The sequence below is a fragment of the Salmo salar genome, chromosome 12 (assembly GCF_965601325.2).
Source record: "Salmo salar chromosome 12, fSalSal1, whole genome shotgun sequence".
Taxonomy (NCBI): Eukaryota; Metazoa; Chordata; class Actinopteri; order Salmoniformes; family Salmonidae; genus Salmo; species Salmo salar.
In genome coordinates this window covers 13,946,474-13,970,856 of record NC_138302.1, presented here as the reverse complement: position 1 = coordinate 13,970,856, position 24,383 = coordinate 13,946,474, and the positions used below count along the sequence as shown (strand labels likewise).

The 24,383-nt window shown below is 38.8% G+C and overlaps 1 protein-coding gene across 1 annotated transcript; it reads left to right on the top strand.

The window, feature by feature from the left end:
* The first annotated feature begins 12,848 nt into the window (after nucleotides 1-12,848).
* LOC106564150 (phospholipid phosphatase 3) lies at nucleotides 12,849-23,329 on the top strand. The gene is made up of 8 exons (XM_045690749.2): nucleotides 12,849-13,780; nucleotides 17,563-17,720; nucleotides 18,429-18,518; nucleotides 18,715-18,911; nucleotides 19,890-19,947; nucleotides 21,039-21,129; nucleotides 22,327-22,412; nucleotides 22,539-23,329. Exons 1-8 carry the CDS (start codon nucleotides 13,576-13,578, stop codon nucleotides 22,629-22,631), a joined length of 978 nt encoding a protein of 325 aa, XP_045546705.1. The 5' UTR covers nucleotides 12,849-13,575; the 3' UTR covers nucleotides 22,632-23,329.
* The last annotated feature ends 1,054 nt before the right edge of the window (nucleotides 23,330-24,383 follow it).

Sequence of the window (24,383 nt, the reverse complement as noted above, 5' to 3'; positions counted from 1 at the left end):
TAGGACTATAACCTCTCTGTATAATACTGTATCATGACTAGTAGGTCTATAACCTCTCTGTATAATACTGTATCATGACTAGTAGGACTATAACCTCTCTGTATAATATCATGACTAGTAGGACTATAACCTCTCTGTATAATATCATGACTAGTAGGTCTATAACCTCTCTGTATAATACTGTATCATGACTAGAAGGTCTATAACCTCTCTGTATAATACTGTATCATTACTAGTAGGACTATAACCTCTCTGTATAATATCATAACTAGTAGGACTATAACCTCTCTGTATAATATCATGACTAGTAGGACTATAACCTCTCTGTATAATATCATGACTAGTAGGTCTATAACCTCTCTGTATAATACTGTATCATTACTAGTAGGACTATAACCTCTCTGTATAATACTGTATCATTACTAGTAGGACTATAACCTCTCTGTATAATACTGTATCATTACTAGAAGGTATATAACCTCTCTGTATAATACTGTATCATTACTAGTAGGACTATAACCTCTCTGTATAATATCATTACTAGTAGGTCTATAACCTCTCTGTATAATACTGTATCATGACTAGTAGGACTATAACCTCTCTGTATAATACTGTATCATGACTAGTAGGTCTATAACCTCTCTGTATAATACTGTATCATTACTAGTAGGTCTATAACCTCTCTGTATAATACTGTATCATTACTAGTAGGTCTATAACCTCTCTGTATAATATCATGACTAGTAGGACTATAACCTCTCTTTGTAATACTGTATCATTACTAGTAGGACTATAACCTCTCTGTATAATATCATGACTAGTAGGACTATAACCTCTCTGCATAATACTGTATCATTACTAGTAGGTCTATAACCTCTCTGTATAATATCATGACTAGTAGGACTATAACCTCTCTGTATAATACTGTATCATGAATAGTAGGTCTATAACCTCTCTGTATAATACTGTATCATTACTAGTAGGTCTATAACCTCTCTGTATAATACTGTATCATTACTAGTAGGTCTATAACCTCTCTGTATAATATCATGACTAGTAGGACTATAACCTCTCTGTATAATATCATGACTAGTACGACAATAACCTCTCTGTATAATATCATGACTAGTAGGACTATAACCTTTCTGTATAATATCATGACTAGTAGGACTATAACCTCTCTGTATAATATCATGACTAGTAGGACTATAACCTCTCTGTATAATATCATGACTAGTAGGTCTATAACCTCTCTTTATAATACTGTATCATGACTAGTAGGACTATAACCTATCTGTATAATATCATGACTAGTAGGTCTATATCATCTCTGTATAATATCATGACTAGTACGACAATAACCTCTCTGTATAATATCATGACTAGTAGGACTATAACCTCTCTGTATAATATCATGACTAGTAGGACTATAACCTCTCTGTATAATATCATGACTAGTAGGACTATAACCTCTCTGTATAATATCATGACTAGTAGGTCTATAACCTCTCTGTATAATACTGTATCATGACTAGTAGGACTATAACCTCTCTGTATAATATCATGACTAGTAGGACTATAACCTCTCTGTATAATATCATGACTAGTAGGTCTATAACCTCTCTTTATAATACTGTATCATGACTAGTAGGACTATAACCTATCTGTATAATATCATGACTAGTAGGTCTATATCATCTCTGTATAATACTGTATCATTACTAGTAGGACTATAACCTCTCTGTATAATATCATGACTAGTAGGACTATAACCTCTCTGCATAATACTGTATCATTACTAGTAGGTCTATAACCTCTCTGTATAATATCATGACTAGTAGGACTATAACCTCTCTGTATAATACTGTATCATGAATAGTAGGTCTATAACCTCTCTGTATAATACTGTATCATTACTAGTAGGTCTATAACCTCTCTGTATAATACTGTATCATTACTAGTAGGTCTATAACCTCTCTGTATAATATCATGACTAGTAGGACTATAACCTCTCTGTATAATATCATGACTAGTACGACAATAACCTCTCTGTATAATATCATGACTAGTAGGACTATAACCTTTCTGTATAATATCATGACTAGCAGGACTATAACCTCTCTGTATAATATCATGACTAGTAGGACTATAACCTCTCTGTATAATATCATGACTAGTAGGTCTATAACCTCTCTTTATAATACTGTATCATGACTAGTAGGACTATAACCTATCTGTATAATATCATGACTAGTAGGTCTATATCATCTCTGTATAATATCATGACTAGTACGACAATAACCTCTCTGTATAATATCATGACTAGTAGGACTATAACCTCTCTGTATAATATCATGACTAGTAGGACTATAACCTCTCTGTATAATATCATGACTAGTAGGACTATAACCTCTCTGTATAATATCATGACTAGTAGGTCTATAACCTCTCTGTATAATACTGTATCATGACTAGTAGGACTATAACCTCTCTGTATAATATCATGACTAGTAGGACTATAACCTCTCTGTATAATATCATGACTAGTAGGTCTATAACCTCTCTGTATAATACTGTATCATGACTAGAAGGTCTATAACCTCTCTGTATAATACTGTATCATTACTAGTAGGACTATAACCTCTCTGTATAATACTGTATCATTACTAGAAGGCATATAACCTCTCTGTATAATACTGTATCATTACTAGTAGGACTATAACCTCTCTGTATAATATCATTACTAGTAGGTCTATAACCTCTCTGTATAATACTGTATCATTACTATTAGGACTATAACCTCTCTGTATTATATCATGACTAGTAGGACTATAACCTCTCTGTATAATATCATTACTAGTAGGACTATAACCTCTCTGTATAATATCATGACTAGTAGGACTATAACCTCTCTGTATAATATCATTACTAGTAGGACTATAACCTCTCTGTATAATATCATTACTAGTAGGACTATAACCTCTCGGTATAATATCATGACTAGTAGGTCTATAACCTCTCTGTATAATATCATGACTAGTAGGACTATAACCTCTCTGTATAATATCATGACTAGTAGGACTATAACCTCTCTGTATAATACTGTATCATTACTAGTAGGACTATAACCTCTCTGTATAATATCATGACTAGTAGGACTATAACCTCTCTGTATAATATCATGACTAGTAGGTCTATAACCTCTCTGTATAATATCATGACTAGTAGGTCTATAACCTCTCTGTATAATACTGTATCATGACTAGTAGGACTATAACCTCTCTGTATAATATCATGACTAGTAGGTCTATATCATCTCTGTATAATATCATGACTAGTACGACAATAACCTCTCTGTATAATATCATGACTAGTAGGACTATAACCTCTCTGTATAATATCATGACTAGTACGACAATAACCTCTCTGTATAATATCATGACTAGAAGGTCTATAACCTCTCTGTATAATACTGTATCATTACTAGTAGGTCTATAACCTCTCTGTATAATATCATGACTAGTAGGACTATAACCTCTCTGTATAATACTGTATCATGACTAGTAGGTCTATAACCTCTCTGTATAATACTGTATCATGACTAGTAGGACTATAACCTCTCTGTATAATATCATGACTAGTAGGACTATAACCTCTCTGTATAATATCATGACTAGTAGGTCTATAACCTCTCTGTATAATACTGTATCATGACTAGAAGGTCTATAACCTCTCTGTATAATACTGTATCATTACTAGTAGGACTATAACCTCTCTGTATAATATCATAACTAGTAGGACTATAACCTCTCTGTATAATATCATGACTAGTAGGACTATAACCTCTCTGTATAATATCATGACTAGTAGGTCTATAACCTCTCTGTATAATACTGTATCATTACTAGTAGGACTATAACCTCTCTGTATAATACTGTATCATTACTAGTAGGACTATAACCTCTCTGTATAATACTGTATCATTACTAGAAGGTATATAACCTCTCTGTATAATACTGTATCATTACTAGTAGGACTATAACCTCTCTGTATAATATCATTACTAGTAGGTCTATAACCTCTCTGTATAATACTGTATCATGACTAGTAGGACTATAACCTCTCTGTATAATACTGTATCATGACTAGTAGGTCTATAACCTCTCTGTATAATACTGTATCATTACTAGTAGGTCTATAACCTCTCTGTATAATACTGTATCATTACTAGTAGGTCTATAACCTCTCTGTATAATATCATGACTAGTAGGACTATAACCTCTCTTTGTAATACTGTATCATTACTAGTAGGACTATAACCTCTCTGTATAATATCATGACTAGTAGGACTATAACCTCTCTGCATAATACTGTATCATTACTAGTAGGTCTATAACCTCTCTGTATAATATCATGACTAGTAGGACTATAACCTCTCTGTATAATACTGTATCATGAATAGTAGGTCTATAACCTCTCTGTATAATACTGTATCATTACTAGTAGGTCTATAACCTCTCTGTATAATACTGTATCATTACTAGTAGGTCTATAACCTCTCTGTATAATATCATGACTAGTAGGACTATAACCTCTCTGTATAATATCATGACTAGTACGACAATAACCTCTCTGTATAATATCATGACTAGTAGGACTATAACCTTTCTGTATAATATCATGACTAGTAGGACTATAACCTCTCTGTATAATATCATGACTAGTAGGACTATAACCTCTCTGTATAATATCATGACTAGTAGGTCTATAACCTCTCTTTATAATACTGTATCATGACTAGTAGGACTATAACCTATCTGTATAATATCATGACTAGTAGGTCTATATCATCTCTGTATAATATCATGACTAGTACGACAATAACCTCTCTGTATAATATCATGACTAGTAGGACTATAACCTCTCTGTATAATATCATGACTAGTAGGACTATAACCTCTCTGTATAATATCATGACTAGTAGGACTATAACCTCTCTGTATAATATCATGACTAGTAGGTCTATAACCTCTCTGTATAATACTGTATCATGACTAGTAGGACTATAACCTCTCTGTATAATATCATGACTAGTAGGACTATAACCTCTCTGTATAATATCATGACTAGTAGGTCTATAACCTCTCTTTATAATACTGTATCATGACTAGTAGGACTATAACCTATCTGTATAATATCATGACTAGTAGGTCTATATCATCTCTGTATAATACTGTATCATTACTAGTAGGACTATAACCTCTCTGTATAATATCATGACTAGTAGGACTATAACCTCTCTGCATAATACTGTATCATTACTAGTAGGTCTATAACCTCTCTGTATAATATCATGACTAGTAGGACTATAACCTCTCTGTATAATACTGTATCATGAATAGTAGGTCTATAACCTCTCTGTATAATACTGTATCATTACTAGTAGGTCTATAACCTCTCTGTATAATACTGTATCATTACTAGTAGGTCTATAACCTCTCTGTATAATATCATGACTAGTAGGACTATAACCTCTCTGTATAATATCATGACTAGTACGACAATAACCTCTCTGTATAATATCATGACTAGTAGGACTATAACCTTTCTGTATAATATCATGACTAGTAGGACTATAACCTCTCTGTATAATATCATGACTAGTAGGACTATAACCTCTCTGTATAATATCATGACTAGTAGGTCTATAACCTCTCTTTATAATACTGTATCATGACTAGTAGGACTATAACCTATCTGTATAATATCATGACTAGTAGGTCTATATCATCTCTGTATAATATCATGACTAGTACGACAATAACCTCTCTGTATAATATCATGACTAGTAGGACTATAACCTCTCTGTATAATATCATGACTAGTAGGACTATAACCTCTCTGTATAATATCATGACTAGTAGGACTATAACCTCTCTGTATAATATCATGACTAGTAGGTCTATAACCTCTCTGTATAATACTGTATCATGACTAGTAGGACTATAACCTCTCTGTATAATATCATGACTAGTAGGACTATAACCTCTCTGTATAATATCATGACTAGTAGGTCTATAACCTCTCTGTATAATACTGTATCATGACTAGAAGGTCTATAACCTCTCTGTATAATACTGTATCATTACTAGTAGGACTATAACCTCTCTGTATAATATCATGACTAGTAGGACTATAACCTCTCTGTATAATATCATGACTAGTAGGACTATAACCTCTCTGTATAATATCATGACTAGTAGGTCTATAACCTCTCTGTATAATACTGTATCATTACTAGTAGGACTATAACCTCTCTGTATAATACTGTATCATTACTAGTAGGACTATAACCTCTCTGTATAATACTGTATCATTACTAGAAGGCATATAACCTCTCTGTATAATACTGTATCATTACTAGTAGGACTATAACCTCTCTGTATAATATCATTACTAGTAGGTCTATAACCTCTCTGTATAATACTGTATCATTACTATTAGGACTATAACCTCTCTGTATTATATCATGACTAGTAGGACTATAACCTCTCTGTATAATATCATTACTAGTAGGACTATAACCTCTCTGTATAATATCATGACTAGTAGGACTATAACCTCTCTGTATAATATCATTACTAGTAGGACTATAACCTCTCTGTATAATATCATTACTAGTAGGACTATAACCTCTCGGTATAATATCATGACTAGTAGGTCTATAACCTCTCTGTATAATATCATGACTAGTAGGACTATAACCTCTCTGTATAATATCATGACTAGTAGGACTATAACCTCTCTGTATAATACTGTATCATTACTAGTAGGACTATAACCTCTCTGTATAATATCATGACTAGTAGGACTATAACCTCTCTGTATAATATCATGACTAGTAGGTCTATAACCTCTCTGTATAATATCATGACTAGTAGGTCTATAACCTCTCTGTATAATACTGTATCATGACTAGTAGGACTATAACCTCTCTGTATAATATCATGACTAGTAGGTCTATATCATCTCTGTATAATATCATGACTAGTACGACAATAACCTCTCTGTATAATATCATGACTAGTAGGACTATAACCTCTCTGTATAATATCATGACTAGTACGACAATAACCTCTCTGTATAATATCATGACTAGAAGGTCTATAACCTCTCTGTATAATACTGTATCATTACTAGTAGGTCTATAACCTCTCTGTATAATATCATGACTAGTAGGACTATAACCTCTCTGTATAATACTGTATCATGACTAGTAGGTCTATAACCTCTCTGTATAATACTGTATCATGACTAGTAGGACTATAACCTCTCTGTATAATATCATGACTAGTAGGACTATAACCTCTCTGTATAATATCATGACTAGTAGGTCTATAACCTCTCTGTATAATACTGTATCATGACTAGAAGGTCTATAACCTCTCTGTATAATACTGTATCATTACTAGTAGGACTATAACCTCTCTGTATAATATCATAACTAGTAGGACTATAACCTCTCTGTATAATATCATGACTAGTAGGACTATAACCTCTCTGTATAATATCATGACTAGTAGGTCTATAACCTCTCTGTATAATACTGTATCATTACTAGTAGGACTATAACCTCTCTGTATAATACTGTATCATTACTAGTAGGACTATAACCTCTCTGTATAATACTGTATCATTACTAGAAGGTATATAACCTCTCTGTATAATACTGTATCATTACTAGTAGGACTATAACCTCTCTGTATAATATCATTACTAGTAGGTCTATAACCTCTCTGTATAATACTGTATCATGACTAGTAGGACTATAACCTCTCTGTATAATACTGTATCATGACTAGTAGGTCTATAACCTCTCTGTATAATACTGTATCATTACTAGTAGGTCTATAACCTCTCTGTATAATACTGTATCATTACTAGTAGGTCTATAACCTCTCTGTATAATATCATGACTAGTAGGACTATAACCTCTCTTTGTAATACTGTATCATTACTAGTAGGACTATAACCTCTCTGTATAATATCATGACTAGTAGGACTATAACCTCTCTGCATAATACTGTATCATTACTAGTAGGTCTATAACCTCTCTGTATAATATCATGACTAGTAGGACTATAACCTCTCTGTATAATACTGTATCATGAATAGTAGGTCTATAACCTCTCTGTATAATACTGTATCATTACTAGTAGGTCTATAACCTCTCTGTATAATACTGTATCATTACTAGTAGGTCTATAACCTCTCTGTATAATATCATGACTAGTAGGACTATAACCTCTCTGTATAATATCATGACTAGTACGACAATAACCTCTCTGTATAATATCATGACTAGTAGGACTATAACCTTTCTGTATAATATCATGACTAGTAGGACTATAACCTCTCTGTATAATATCATGACTAGTAGGACTATAACCTCTCTGTATAATATCATGACTAGTAGGTCTATAACCTCTCTTTATAATACTGTATCATGACTAGTAGGACTATAACCTATCTGTATAATATCATGACTAGTAGGTCTATATCATCTCTGTATAATATCATGACTAGTACGACAATAACCTCTCTGTATAATATCATGACTAGTAGGACTATAACCTCTCTGTATAATATCATGACTAGTAGGACTATAACCTCTCTGTATAATATCATGACTAGTAGGACTATAACCTCTCTGTATAATATCATGACTAGTAGGTCTATAACCTCTCTGTATAATACTGTATCATGACTAGTAGGACTATAACCTCTCTGTATAATATCATGACTAGTAGGACTATAACCTCTCTGTATAATATCATGACTAGTAGGTCTATAACCTCTCTTTATAATACTGTATCATGACTAGTAGGACTATAACCTATCTGTATAATATCATGACTAGTAGGTCTATATCATCTCTGTATAATACTGTATCATTACTAGTAGGACTATAACCTCTCTGTATAATATCATGACTAGTAGGACTATAACCTCTCTGTATAATGTCATGACTAGTAGGACTATAACCTCTCTGTATAATATCATGACTAGTAGGTCTATAACCTCTCTGTATAATACTGTATCATTACTAGTAGGACTATAACCTCTCTGTATAATACTGTATCATTACTAGTAGGACTATAACCTCTCTGTATAATACTGTATCATTACTAGAAGGTATATAACCTCTCTGTATAATACTGTATCATTACTAGTAGGACTATAACCTCTCTGTATAATATCATTACTAGTAGGTCTATAACCTCTCTGTATAATACTGTATCATTACTATTAGGACTATAACCTCTCTGTATTATATCATGACTAGTAGGACTATAACCTCTCTGTATAATATCATTACTAGTAGGACTATAACCTCTCTGTATAATATCATGACTAGTAGGACTATAACCTCTCTGTATAATATCATTACTAGTAGGACTATAACCTCTCTGTATAATATCATTACTAGTAGGACTATAACCTCTCGGTATAATATCATGACTAGTAGGTCTATAACCTCTCTGTATAATATCATGACTAGTAGGACTATAACCTCTCTGTATAATATCATGACTAGTAGGACTATAACCTCTCTGTATAATACTGTATCATTACTAGTAGGACTATAACCTCTCTGTATAATATCATGACTAGTAGGACTATAACCTCTCTGTATAATATCATGACTAGTAGGTCTATAACCTCTCTGTATAATATCATGACTAGTAGGTCTATAACCTCTCTGTATAATACTGTATCATGACTAGTAGGACTATAACCTCTCTGTATAATATCATGACTAGTAGGTCTATATCATCTCTGTATAATATCATGACTAGTACGACAATAACCTCTCTGTATAATATCATGACTAGTAGGACTATAACCTCTCTGTATAATATCATGACTAGTACGACAATAACCTCTCTGTATAATATCATGACTAGAAGGTCTATAACCTCTCTGTATAATACTGTATCATTACTAGTAGGTCTATAACCTCTCTGTATAATATCATGACTAGTAGGACTATAACCTCTCTGTATAATACTGTATCATGACTAGTAGGTCTATAACCTCTCTGTATAATACTGTATCATGACTAGTAGGACTATAACCTCTCTGTATAATATCATGACTAGTAGGACTATAACCTCTCTGTATAATATCATGACTAGTAGGTCTATAACCTCTCTGTATAATACTGTATCATGACTAGAAGGTCTATAACCTCTCTGTATAATACTGTATCATTACTAGTAGGACTATAACCTCTCTGTATAATATCATAACTAGTAGGACTATAACCTCTCTGTATAATATCATGACTAGTAGGACTATAACCTCTCTGTATAATATCATGACTAGTAGGTCTATAACCTCTCTGTATAATACTGTATCATTACTAGTAGGACTATAACCTCTCTGTATAATACTGTATCATTACTAGTAGGACTATAACCTCTCTGTATAATACTGTATCATTACTAGAAGGTATATAACCTCTCTGTATAATACTGTATCATTACTAGTAGGACTATAACCTCTCTGTATAATATCATTACTAGTAGGTCTATAACCTCTCTGTATAATACTGTATCATTACTAGTAGGACTATAACCTCTCTGTATAATATCATGACTAGTAGGACTATAACCTCTCTGTATAATATCATTACTAGTAAGACTATAACCTCTCTGTATAATACTGTATCATGACTAGTAGGACTATAACCTCTCTGTATAATACTGTATCATGACTAGTAGGTCTATAACCTCTCTGTATAATACTGTATCATTACTAGTAGGTCTATAACCTCTCTGTATAATACTGTATCATTACTAGTAGGTCTATAACCTCTCTGTATAATATCATGACTAGTTGGACTATAACCTCTCTTTGTAATACTGTATCATTACTAGTAGGACTATAACCTCTCTGTATAATATCATGACTAGTAGGACTATAACCTCTCTGCATAATACTGTATCATTACTAGTAGGTCTATAACCTCTCTGTATAATATCATGACTAGTAGGACTATAAGCTCTCTGTATAATACTGTATCATGAATAGTAGGTCTATAACCTCTCTGTATAATACTGTATCATTACTAGTAGGTCTATAACCTCTCTGTATAATACTGTATCATTACTAGTAGGTCTATAACCTCTCTGTATAATATCATGACTAGTAGGACTATAACCTCTCTGTATAATACTGTATCATTACTAGTAGGACTATAACCTCTCTGTATAATATCATTACTAGTAGGACTATAACCTCTCTGTATAATACTGTATCATTACTAGTAGGTCTATAACCTCTCTGTGTAATACTGTATCATAGTAGGTCTATTGTGCCATGAGGTTTGAACTTTTATGGTGCTGGAGGTATGGTCCACCACTGATTCAAGCCCCACTCAGGCTGTTCCACCCCTCTTACGTTACTCTAAAGGCCCAAGAGGTCAAAGTGGGAAAGGAATGTGGAGAGAAATGATTAACCATGTAGTGTCCACTTGATGGCAGTACATACACTTGTTATAAGGACTATTGTCTTGTTGGTCCTTTGTGGCTCATTCTGTAGAGCACGGCACTGGCAATGCCTGGGTTGTGGGTTCCATTCCTTTTGGGGTCACCCATTTGTAAAAGTATCCAACTCTATGGGTGAGTCTTCCACTGCCTGTTCACTCCGCTATCATCCAGAAGGTGAGGTCAGTACAGGTGCATCAAAGCTGGGACCGAGAGACTGAAAAACAGCTTCTATCTCAAGGCCATCAGACTGTTAAACAGCCATCACTAGGCGGCTTCCACTCGGTTACACAACCCTGCACCTTAGAGGCTGCTGCCCCATATAGATAGACTTGGAATCACTGGCCACTTTAATAATGGGATACCAGTCACTTTAATAATGTTTACATACTGCTTTACTCATCTCATATGTATATACTGTATTCTATACTACTGTATTTAGTCTATGTCACTCCGATATTGCTCATCCTAATATTTACATCATACTTAATTCCATTCTTTTAATTTTTGTATTGTGTGCATTGTTGTGAATTGTTAGATATTACTGCACTGTTGGAGCTAGGAACACAAGAATGTAGCTTTTTCCTTCATCTTGTTCAACTGTTACCATGCACCTGCAAAAAGATTGCTCAGATGTGCGAGTTCCTTTTGAATTTTGAGCTACACCTGTAATAACATCTGCTGAAAATTTGTATGTGACTAATAACATCTGCTGAACATGTGTATGTGACCAATAACATCTGCTGAACATGTGTATGTGACTAATAACATCTGCTGAACATGTGTATGTGACCAATAACATCTGCTGAACATGTGTATGTGACCAATACAATTTGATTAGATGAGATTTTCTCTGTCTTTGTTGGGTTGTTCTGATATTATCTCCTCTCACCTAACCACCACATGACACATACACCTGAGTGTACAGGAGCCGCTGGCGGGCGTCGCTGACACAGCACGAATCAAACAGTGAGATTTACAACCAAAACCATTACGCTCTCTCTTTCACACACACACACACACACACACACACACACACACACACACACAACACACACACACACAACGTGTACAGGCCCGCTCTCCATGGCGAGAACCAGTGGTCATACCTCTGAAGGATCCGTTTGTTTGGTGAGAGAACAAGTTTCTCACCAGAGGACTGAGAGAGAGAGAGAGAGAGAGAGAGAGAGAGAAAGAGAGAGAGAGAGAGAGAGAGACAGAGAGAGAGAGAGAGAGAGAAAGAGAGAGAGAGACAGAGAGAGAGAGAGAGAGAGAGAGACAGAGAGACAGAGAGAGAGAGAGAGAGAGAGAGAGAGAGAGACAGAGAGAGAGAGAGAGAGAGAGAGAGAGAGAGAGAGACAGAGAGAGAGAGAGAGAGAGAGAGAGAGAGAGAGAATAGTCTATGGGGTGGGAATGAGGGAACCAAAACAAGTTTCTCACCAACGCGCTGGTTTTTCTTTTTTTATATTGATAAGAGGACGGAGAGAGAGAGCGAGAGAGAGAATAGCATATGGGGCGGGAATGATGGAACCAAAACGTACTGTATGTTCATTACTAGGCCTGTAAAGTTGGGAGATAAAGATAGAAAACGAATGAGACGGTCTACCGCCGCGACGCCCATCCCGTAATGTCTCATCCCTGAACGTTTCACAACTACCGGTTGACTGCGGCTGGAATTGTGACGGATCGACGCACTGAGCATGTCAGGGCGAGTTTATAGAAATGCGTTTGGAAATAAAGTCAGTAAGAAAAACGTCTTTCAAAATCATTTGGGGATGTTCGACTCACGAGGATGCTTGAAGGAATTTGATTTTCCACTTTGACAACTCTAAACTGTTTGGATGAATTCTATTTTTCAAGACTTCCAAGTTCGCCACAGGTCTCTATCACAGCCCAACTTGTTGCTATTGAAATTATATCTTGCTCAAATACAGTTGTAGGTCTATGTCACTCATCTTTCTTAGTTTGAACAACAGTCAATATTGAATTAAACGGTTAACCACTAACTGGATAAAACGAGAAGATGTTGGAGAAATATTCCCGGCACAGCGCCGGAGGTGCGCCCGTCCTGGACCCGGACCTGCAACTCAAACTACCGGAGAGTAACGTGGGTACCAGAGGCCAAGAGAAAGATAACGGGTCTGGGCAGAAACTGGTGGAGATAACGGGACCGGCGCTGTCCAAACGGAAACTACTGGTCGGTCTGGACCTGCTCTGTCTGGTTCTGGGTATGTACAATTTAGGCTATTATCTTTTTATCAGATAAACTTTTTATGATTCATAATTTTATCATATCCACTTTTTATTTGTTTTATCTTTTACCATTTTATCCTATCACCTTTTTTCCCTTAAAAAAAAATATATATATTTTTCAAATCAACTTTGTATAATTTAAGCCTACCTGGACCTGGGTCACCTGCTTCTGCTTTAATAAAAACGATCTTCGAGTTATTTTCATAAAAATAACTAACATTATTAATAAAAAAATCTATAATTTATAAAGTTAATAAACTTCAAATCTTCGAGTAGGTCTATAAAACATTTTCGTCATTCATTCTATTGTTTATTGTTAGGATATAGCTATATTCCAAATAATGGTGTATTTATTGCTTTATGGCGACACTGAATCCCCTCTGTCATTTTACTCTTTATTTTAAATCAAACTTTATTGACTACAATTATTGTTTTATAACGTGTGTTGAAAGCTTTCTATTATACACTACATGGTCAAAAGTATGTAGACTTCCCTTCAAATTAGTGGATTCGGCTATTTCAGCCACACCCATTACTGACAGGTGTATAAAACCGAGCACACAGCCATGCAATCTCCATAGACAAACATTGGCAGTAGAATGGCCTTACTGAAGAGCTCAGTGACTTTCAACGTGGCACCACATTTCCAACAACTCAGTTCGTCAAATTTCTCCACTGCTAGAGCTACCCTGGTCAACTGTAAGTGCTGTTATTGTGAAATGGAAACGTCTAGGAGCGTCAACGGCTCAGCCGCCAGGTGGAAAGGTGACGTAGGCTAGTCTAACTTTCATGAACTATTCAAATGTTGATATATGAATCTTTTGCGATTTAATTGAAATATATTTAACTATGAGATAGTAGCCTATAGTTTCGTTGTTGTTTCGTATCTAGGCTATTTAAGATACACAGTGAACGTGCGGGTGCGTGAGGACATTGAATCAGGAATTAGCACTAGCGCAAATCAACAGGTTGGTCAACATTATCATAAACAATTTCTTCAACAAAAACGAAATAAATTGGGAAAAATAAATTGAAGCTCTAGTTATTCTCACTCTCAGTGTTCCCTCTCGCTGCACGCAAGCTCTCGATGCCAGTTGGCTCGAGCAGGCCAAGGGAATTCTACAGTTTCCATGACAACCAGGGTTCAGGGAAGAGCTAGGCCTGGGGAATTGTATGTAGTACAAATACATAAATAAACAATCCCTGTGTGTGTGTGTGTGTGTGCGCGTGCACTCCCTTTATGCATCTGATGACATTTCTCAAACTGGTTATGTAAGAGCAGCTAATTCACTTAGTATATGTCCCAAATGGCACCATAGTCCCTACATAGTGTACTATTTTAACCAGGACCCATAGGTCTCTGCACTCTTAGAAAAAAAGTTCCAAAAGGCTTCTTCGGCTGTCCCCATAGGAGAACCCTTTTTGGTTCCATGTAAGAACCCTCTGTAGAAAGGGTTCTACATGCAATCCAAAACGGTTCTACCTGGAACCATTGGAGTTCTACCTGCAAACAAAAAGGGTTCTTCAAAGGGTTCTGTCCCTTTTAGGTTCTAGATAGCATTTTTTTTCTACAAGTATGGGCCAAAGTATATTATAGTGCACTACTTTGGCCCACACTTGTTATAATAAAGGGTGAATAGGATGTCATTTTGGACACCTCTCTCACTCTCTGATCCCCTCCTACTTGTCTAGAGGAGAAGGAGTGCTGATCAGGGATCAGGTCCCCACCTGTCCCTGTATTCCTATTCATTGTGATCTACAAGGCTGCTACAGATGTGATGCAGGGACGGACTGGGACCATAATCCAGCCTGGGCATTTCTAACACACTGGCCTATTTCTTTCCCAGAGGCCACCGATTATTAGCCAAAATAACGATCATTCTGTGCAAACACACCAATTTAGACCAGTCCACTGGGCTACAGATGGACCAATTTAGACCAGTCCACTGGGCTACAGATGGACCAATTTAGACCAGTCCACTGGGCTACAGATGGACCAATTTGGCCAAGCTGCCCTATGACCAGTCCACCCTATATGTGATGTGTATGTGAGGACCAGTACCCTGGACAAAGCTATGGGGAGTTGGAGTGCTGATCAGGGATCAGGTCCCTTCCTGTCCATGTATTCGTGTTCATTGTGATCTAGAAGGCAGAACTGATCCTAGATCAGCCCTCCTACTCTGAGACACTTGATACAGTCCAATCAAGCTGCTGATAGGAAGAACACAAGACAGCTACTATCAATGTTGTGTATAATGGTTCTAGAGAGAGGAGATGAAGAGAGAGGAAGATAGACAGAGAGGGGAAAGGAAGGGAGGGATGGAAAGAGAGAATGAGTAAGATAGAGCGAGAGAGAATGAAAAGAGTGTGTGTGTGTGTGTGTGTGTGTGTAGGAGACAGACAGTGCTAGCTCAGACCCACAGTCTCTCTTTGTTTGGTTGTAATGTTAGAGAATTGAACTGGTCTCACAAACAACCATCCCCTCCGCTCCTCTCTCCCCTCCTCCTCCTCCTCTCCTCTCTCCCCTTCCCTTCCCCTCCTCTCTCCCTTTCTCTCACACCATACCCGCCCCTCTCCCTCTCCTGTCCTCTCTCCCCATTCCCTCCTCTCCTTTTCTCACTCTCATCTCCTCTCTCGTATGCTCTCGTATACTGGTCTCAGATCAGATCTAATGGGATCCATAACTTGTTATAATAGAGATGTTGTCCCTGGGGTGTTGTGACCTCACATTCCAGCAGTAAATCTAACCCTTTAGTTTCTCTGGAGAAAAACCCTGGGTTCCCACTCTCCCTTTCAGTCCCTCTCTCTCTTCCTCCAACTCCCCCTCCCCCAAATGCCCCCCCCCCCCCCATATGAACTGCTACAACAGAGAGGAAATATGACACATAGATGACATCTGTTGATGTAATTCATACGGTCAGTGTTTTAGAAGGACGTTGTGTGTCAATGTGATTTTTAAGGCCAGGATTCAATCCAAACACCCAATGTCATGATGTTGTATGAATGTAGGTGAATGTTATGGTTTACAGTGAGCTTTTAAAGTATGTTTCTATACTGTGTAATATAGCTTATGATGCAAAACCACATTTTTGTCAAGCAGACAAGTATGGTCTGAACTCAACTCTCTCTCTCCACCTCCACTTCTGTCTTTCTCTCTCTCTTTCTACCTCTACTTCTGTCTTTCTCTCTCTCTCTACCTCTACTTCTCTCTCTGTCTTTCTCTCTCGCTCTCTCTACCTCACTTCTGTCTTTCACTATCTCTCTCTCTCTCCACCTCTGCTTGTCTTTCACTATCTCTCACTCTCTCCACCTCTACTTCTGTCTTTCTCTCTCTCTCTCTCTCTCTCTCTACCTCCACTCCTTCCTCTCTCTCTGGTTCTTTATGTTTGACAGGTTGTAGCCTCATCCTTCTGTTTCAGAGAGTGTGTGTGTGTGTGGTTAAGGTGGACAGGTTTGTTTTAGGTCTATCTCTCCTTTCATTCTCCCCCCCCCCTCTCTCTCCTCTCTCCCTCTCTTTCTTTCTCTCGCTCTCTGTTTCTGTCTGTCTCTGTCTTTCTCTCTGTTGCAGTCTCTCTGTCTCTCTCTCTCTTTTGGCTCAGTTCAGTTCTATAATCTTTATTGGCATAATGAATCTGTCTCACATTGCCAAAGCTAGAACATGTTGAAACAATAAAACTCCCTCCCTCCCTCCCTCCCTCCCTCCCTCCCTCCCTCCCTCCCTCCCTCCCTCCCTCCCTCCCTCCCTCCCTCCCTCCAGCCTCCATCCCGTTCTTGGTGTGTGAGCTGAAGGCAGTGAGTCCATATAGCAGAGGGTTTTTCTGTGGTGATCCCAGCATCATGTATCCATACCTACACAGAGAGGCTATACCAGATCAGCTGCTCATTACTGGTGGGATCATCATCACCGGACTCACTGTGAGTATCACACACTCTTCATCATCATCATCATCATCATCATCATCATCATCACATGATTGTTAAACAATATTACTTGTAGTAACCTATTCTCAGAAGCCATAATAACAATAATAATCAAATCAAAATCAAACCACATTTTATTGGTCACATACACATGGTTAGCAGTGCAGTAATATCTAACAAGTAATCTAACAGTACACAAATCTAAAGGGGTGAATGAGAATATGTACATATAAATATATGGATGAGCATCATTGCCAAGGTGCAATAGATGGTATAAAATACAGTATATACATGTGATATGAGTAATGTAAGATATGTAAGCATTATTAAAAGTAGCATAATAATAATACTAATAATACTACTAATAATAATAATACTACTACTAATAATACCAATACTAATACTACTAATAATACTACTACAAATAATACAAATAATACTACTACTAATACTACTACTAATACTACTAATAGTAATACTACTACTAATACTACTACTACTGATAATGGTACTAATAATAACACTAGTGCTAATAATAATACTAATACCACTACGACTATTAATACTACTAATACTTATATTACTAATACTAATAATAATAATACAATCTCGCGAATGTCAGTTCAGTTCTCCTCTCGTGTTTGTCACCAGACTAATAATAAAACAGTCACTATTGCTCACCCCCCCCCCCCTCCCCCCCAGATAGCTTTAGGGGAGTGTTACCGGGTGCATTACCGAGGGGTCAGCTCCAAAGCCTTCGTCAGGAACCTGTACGTCTCATGCCTGTATAAGGTACGGCAATCTCCCTTCTGCATTCATCAGGTTTTAATAACATAAGATGCTAAAACATCTGTCATAGGCAGTCATAAACATTATCAAAAAGTCTTACACACAATTTCATTGTTATTTGTTGCACATATAAGAAGTTGGGTTCCTTCCTGTTTGGCTATATATTTATTTCTGTATTTCTGTATTTTACTTCTGTAAGGAGTTAGGTTCCTTCCTGTTCGGCTGCTGCGTCGGCCAATCCCTGACCAACATGGCCAAGCTGAGCGTGGGGCAGCTGCGACCTCACTTCCTGTCTGTGTGCGGCGTCTCGTATGCCTCGCTCAACTGCACCCCCGGAACCTACGTCTCCACGGTAACCTGCAGACAGACAGACCACCGATTGGAGGAGGAGGCCAGGTGTGTGTGTGTGTGTGTTGGGGGGGGTGAGGGCAGGTGTGTGTGTGTGTGTTGGGGGGGTGAGGGCAGGTGTGTGTGTGTGTGTTGGGGGGGTGAGGGCAGGTGTGTATGTGTGTGTGTGTTGGGGGGTGAGGGCAGGTGTGTGTGTGTGTTGGGGAGGTGAGGGCAGGTGTATGTGCGTGTGTTGGGGGGGTGAGGGCAGGTGTGTGTGTGTGTGCGTGTTGGGGGGGTGAGGGCAGGTGTGTGTGTGTGTTGGGGAGGTGAGGGCAGGTGTATGTGCGTGTGTTGGGGGGGTGAGGGCAGGTGTGTGTGTGTGTTGGGGGGGTGAGGGCAAGTGTGTGTGTGTGTTGGGGGGGTGAGGGCAGGTGTATGTGTGTGTGTTCGGGGGGTGAGGGCAGGTGTGTGTGTGTGTGTTGGGGGGGTGAGGGCAGGTGTGTGTGTGTGTGTTGGGGGTGTGAGGGCAAGTGTGTGTGTGTGTGTTGGGGGGGTGAGGGCAGGTGTGTGTGTGTGTGTGTGTTGGGGGTGTGAGGGCAAGTGTGTGTGTGTGTGTTGGGGGGGTGAGGGCAGGTGTGTGTGTGTGTGTTGGGGGTGTGAGGGCAAGTGTGTGTGTGTGTGTTGGGGGGGTGAGGGCAGGTGTGTGTGTGTGTGTTGGGGGTGTGAGGGCAAGTGTGTGTGTGTGTGTTGGGGGGGTGAGGGCAGGTGTGTGTGTGTGTGTTGGGGGTGTGAGGGCAAGTGTGTGTGTGTGTGTGTTGGGGGTGTGAGGGCAAGTGTGTGTGTGTGTGTGTTGGGGGGGTGAGGGCAAGTGTGTGTGTGTGTGTTGGGGGGGTGAGGGCAGGTGTGTGTGTGTGTGTGTTGGGGGGGTGACGGCAAGTGTGTGTGTGTGTGTTGGGGGGTGAGGGCAGGTGTGTGTGTGTGTGTTGGGGGGGTGAGGGCAGGTGTGTGTGTGTAGTAAGCATTTGTTTTGTATGTTATTTTCAGGAAATCATTCTTCTCTGGTCATGCTTCGTTTGCAATGTACACCATGCTGTATCTAGCAGTAAGTATCTCACACACACACACACACACACACACACACACACACACACCACACACACAGTGAACCATCCTCCCAGTGGGTCTGAAAGCAGAAAGAGAGTGATTGAAAAGAAGGGAGCTGAGAGACAGAAAGAGAGAAAAGAGAGGAGCTGAAAGGGAGAGAAAGAAAAGAGAGCAGGAGAAAAAGAGGGATTGAAAGAAAGAAGAAGTAGGGCAGACAGAGATGTCTTTGTTCCCCTCTGGCAGGGGAGGGGTTTGACCTCTCTGTCTCTCTGTACTACACTCCTCTATTGTGTGAGGGCAGGGCCATAGAGAGAGAGTAGAGTCAGAACTGGGCATCTTTGAAGATAAATACAGTATAATTCAGTATAATACTGTATAATTCAGTATAAACTGTATAATACAGTATAATTCTGTATAATGCGGTATCATATAGTGTAAAACAGTATAATTCGGTATAATACTGTATAATTCAGTATAAACTGTATAATACAGTATAATTCAGTATAATACTGTATAATTCAGTATAAACTGTATAATACAGTATAATTCAGTATAATACTGTATAATTCAGTATAAACTGTATAATACAGTATAATTCTGTATAATGCGGTATCATATAGTGTAAAACAGTATAATTCGGTATAATACTGTATAATTCAGTATAAACTGTATAATACAGTATAATTCAGTATAATACTGTATAATTCAGTATAAACTGTATAATACAGTATAATTCAGTATAATACTGTATAATTCAGTATAAACTGTATAATACAGTATAATTCAGTATAATACTGTATAATTCAGTATAAACTGTATAATACAGTATAATTCAGTATAATACTGTATAATTCAGTATAAACTGTATAATACAGTATAATTCTGTATAATGCGGTATCATATAGTGTAAAACAGTATAATTCGGTATAATACAGTATAATATAGTATAATAGAGTATAATTCAGTATAATACTATATGTACAAATAGTACAAGTGTAGTAATCAACATTTTTCCCTCCCTCCCTCCCTCCCTCCCTCCCTCCCTCCCTCCCTCCCTCCCTCCCTCCCTCCCTCCCTCCCTCTCTTCAGTTCTACCTCCAAGCCAGGTGGTGTTGGCGAGGGGCCAGGTTACTCAGACCCCTCATACAGTTCTTCCTGGTTCTACTAGCTGTGTATACAGGTACTTACAGGTGTATTAAGCATTTTTTTTTATGTACATTTTTATTTCACCTTTATTTAACCAGGTAGGCAAGTTGAGAACAAGTTCTCATTTACAACTGCGACCTGGCCAAGATAAAGCAAAGCAGTTCGACACATACAACAACGCAGAGTTACACATGGAGTAAAACAAACAAACAGTCAATAATATAGTAGAAAAAATAAGTCTATGTACAATGTGAGCAAATGAGGTGAGATAAGGGAGGTAAAGGCAAAAAAGGCCATGGTGGCAAAGTAAATACAATATAGCAAGTAAAACACTGATCAGTGATGGGGGGGAAGCTACTCTGAAAATATAGTGTACTCACCTACTAACGACTTGTCGTGGGACGACTCCCCAACTGATGATGACGAAGGGCCGCTTTCCCAGACACTAATTACGGCCGGGATTCAATCCCAGATGCGTTGTCCCCAAGCCACTGTACTGTCAACAACGTGCCTTTTAAAGGAACACCTTCCTGACGTTCGCGGAGGTTGTGTTCACGTTAAATGCTGTACATGTCAGTTCAAGCTTAATGTCCTGTCCAAGCCACGTGCAGTTGGTTTATGGACACCACAGATTGGACTGAATCTCAACCTAAACCTACATTCTGGGCTCAGAAGCATTTTTCAATGGAGAACCGTCATGGAACATGTTCTTTAATCCAGGACGAGGCGTAATCTGTGTCTGGGAATCCAGCCCATACCAGCCTATTATATATTCTGACTGACATTGCTGATCTGTTATAACGGTCAGTGGATGTTCATAGCGTCTCAGAACTCTCCCTGAGTAGTCCGTCCACAATGTGGTTATTCATTGGGACTACTGTCTTTCCAATAATGGTTTTATCTCTAGTATGAGTAAAAAAATAAATATATAATTATACATTTGTAAAATAAATAATTAAATACATTTTCCTAATGCATTTGCCTGGCTGTCTGGTGCAGTTTTGATAGAATCCTGGTCTTCTCTTGTCAATTGTTGTCACTTTGTTCAGTTGCTGTCCACTGGATTGCTGTAATTGGCTCATTAGCCTGTCAATCAAATGCCCCAAATTCTAGGGCGGGGCTTGACAATGGGTCATTTTCTCTGTACTACTGTAATATGTATTTTTCTCATTGTTGAGTGACAATTCAAAATATCTAACAGGTACGTTTATAAACTGTAATCTCTTCGCAGGCCTGACTAGGATATCTGACTATCGACATCATCCCTCTGATGTCATCACTGGCTACATACAGGGAGCCTTGACTGCCTACTGGGTGGTGAGTTGATATGTGTGTGTGTGTATATGTAGGTGTGTGTGTGTGTGTGTGTGTATGTATGTATGTATGTATCTGTGTGTGTTATCCTAAGTGTGTATAACCAGTGTGTTTCTCTCTGTCCTCCAGGCCTTCCACGTCTCCTCCATGTTTAAAGACTACAACTCTACCCTCTCTCCTAGCCTGGACAACCCCCCATCACCACACCTCCTCCATGTTTAAAGACTACAACTCTACCCTCTCTCCTAGCCTGGACAACCCCCCATCACCACACCTCCTCCATGTTTAAAGACTACAACTCTACCCTCTCTCCTAGCCTGGACAACCCCATCACCACACCTCCTCCATGTTTAAAGACTACAACTCTACCCTCTCTCCTAGCCTGGACAACCCCCCATCACCACACCTCCATGTTTAAAGACTACAACTCTACCCTCTCTCCTAGCCTGGACAACCCCCCATCACCACACCTCCTCCATGTTTAAAGACTACAACTCTACCCTCTCTCCTAGCCTGGACAACCCCCCATCACCACACCTCCTCCATGTTTAAAGACTACAACTCTACCCTCTCTCCTAGCCTGGACAACCCCCCATCACCACACCTCCTCCATGTTTAAAGACTACAACTCTACCCTCTCTCCTAGCCTGGACAACCCCCCATCACCACACCTCCTCCATGTTTAAAGACTACAACTCTACCCTCTCTCCTAGCCTGGACAACCCCCCATCACCACACCTCCTCCATGTTTAAAGACTACAACTCTACCCTCTCTCCTAGCCTGGACAACCCCCCATCACCACACCTCCTCCATGTTTAAAGACTACAACTCTACCCTCTCTCCTAGCCTGGACAACCCCATCACCACACCTCCTCCATGTTTAAAGACTACAACTCTACCCTCTCTCCTAGCCTGGACAACCCCCATCACCACACCTCCTCCATGTTTAAAGACTACAACTCTACCCTCTCTCCTAGCCTGGACAACCCCATCACCACACCTCCTCCATGTTTAAAGACTACAACTCTACCCTCTCTCCTAGCCTGGACAACCCCCCATCACCACACCTCCTCCATGTTTAAAGACTACAACTCTACCCTCTCTCCTAGCCTGGACAACCCCCATCACCACACCTCCTCCATGTTTAAAGACTACAACTCTACCCTCTCTCCTAGCCTGGACAACCCCCCATCACCACACCTCCTCCATGTTTAAAGACTACAACTCTACCCTCTCTCCTAGCCTGGACAACCCCCCATCACCACACCTCCTCCATGTTTAAAGACTACAACTCTACCCTCTCTCCTAGCCTGGACAACCCCCATCACCACACCTCCTCCATGTTTAAAGACTACAACTCTACCCTCTCTCCTAGCCTGGACAACCCCCCATCACCACACCTCCTCCATGTTTAAAGACTACAACTCTACCCTCTCTCCTAGCCTGGACAACCCCCCATCACCACACCTCCTCCATGTTTAAAGACTACAACTCTACCCTCTCTCCTAGCCTGGACAACCCCATCACCACACCTCCTCCATGTTTAAAGACTACAACTCTACCCTCTCTCCTAGCCTGGACAACCCCCCATCACCACACCTCCTCCATGTTTAAAGACTACAACTCTACCCTCTCTCCTAGCCTGGACAACCCCCCATCACCACACCTCCTCCATGTTTAAAGACTACAACTCTACCCTCTCTCCTAGCCTGGACAACCCCCCATCACCACACCTCCTCCATGTTTAAAGACTACAACTCTACCCTCTCTCCTAGCCTGGACAACCCCCCATCACCACACCTCCTCCATGTTTAAAGACTACAACTCTACCCTCTCTCCTAGCCTGGACAACCCCCCATCACCACACCTCCTCCATGTTTAAAGACTACAACTCTACCCTCTCTCCTAGCCTGGACAACCCCCCATCACCACACCTCCTCCATGTTTAAAGACTACAACTCTACCCTCTCTCC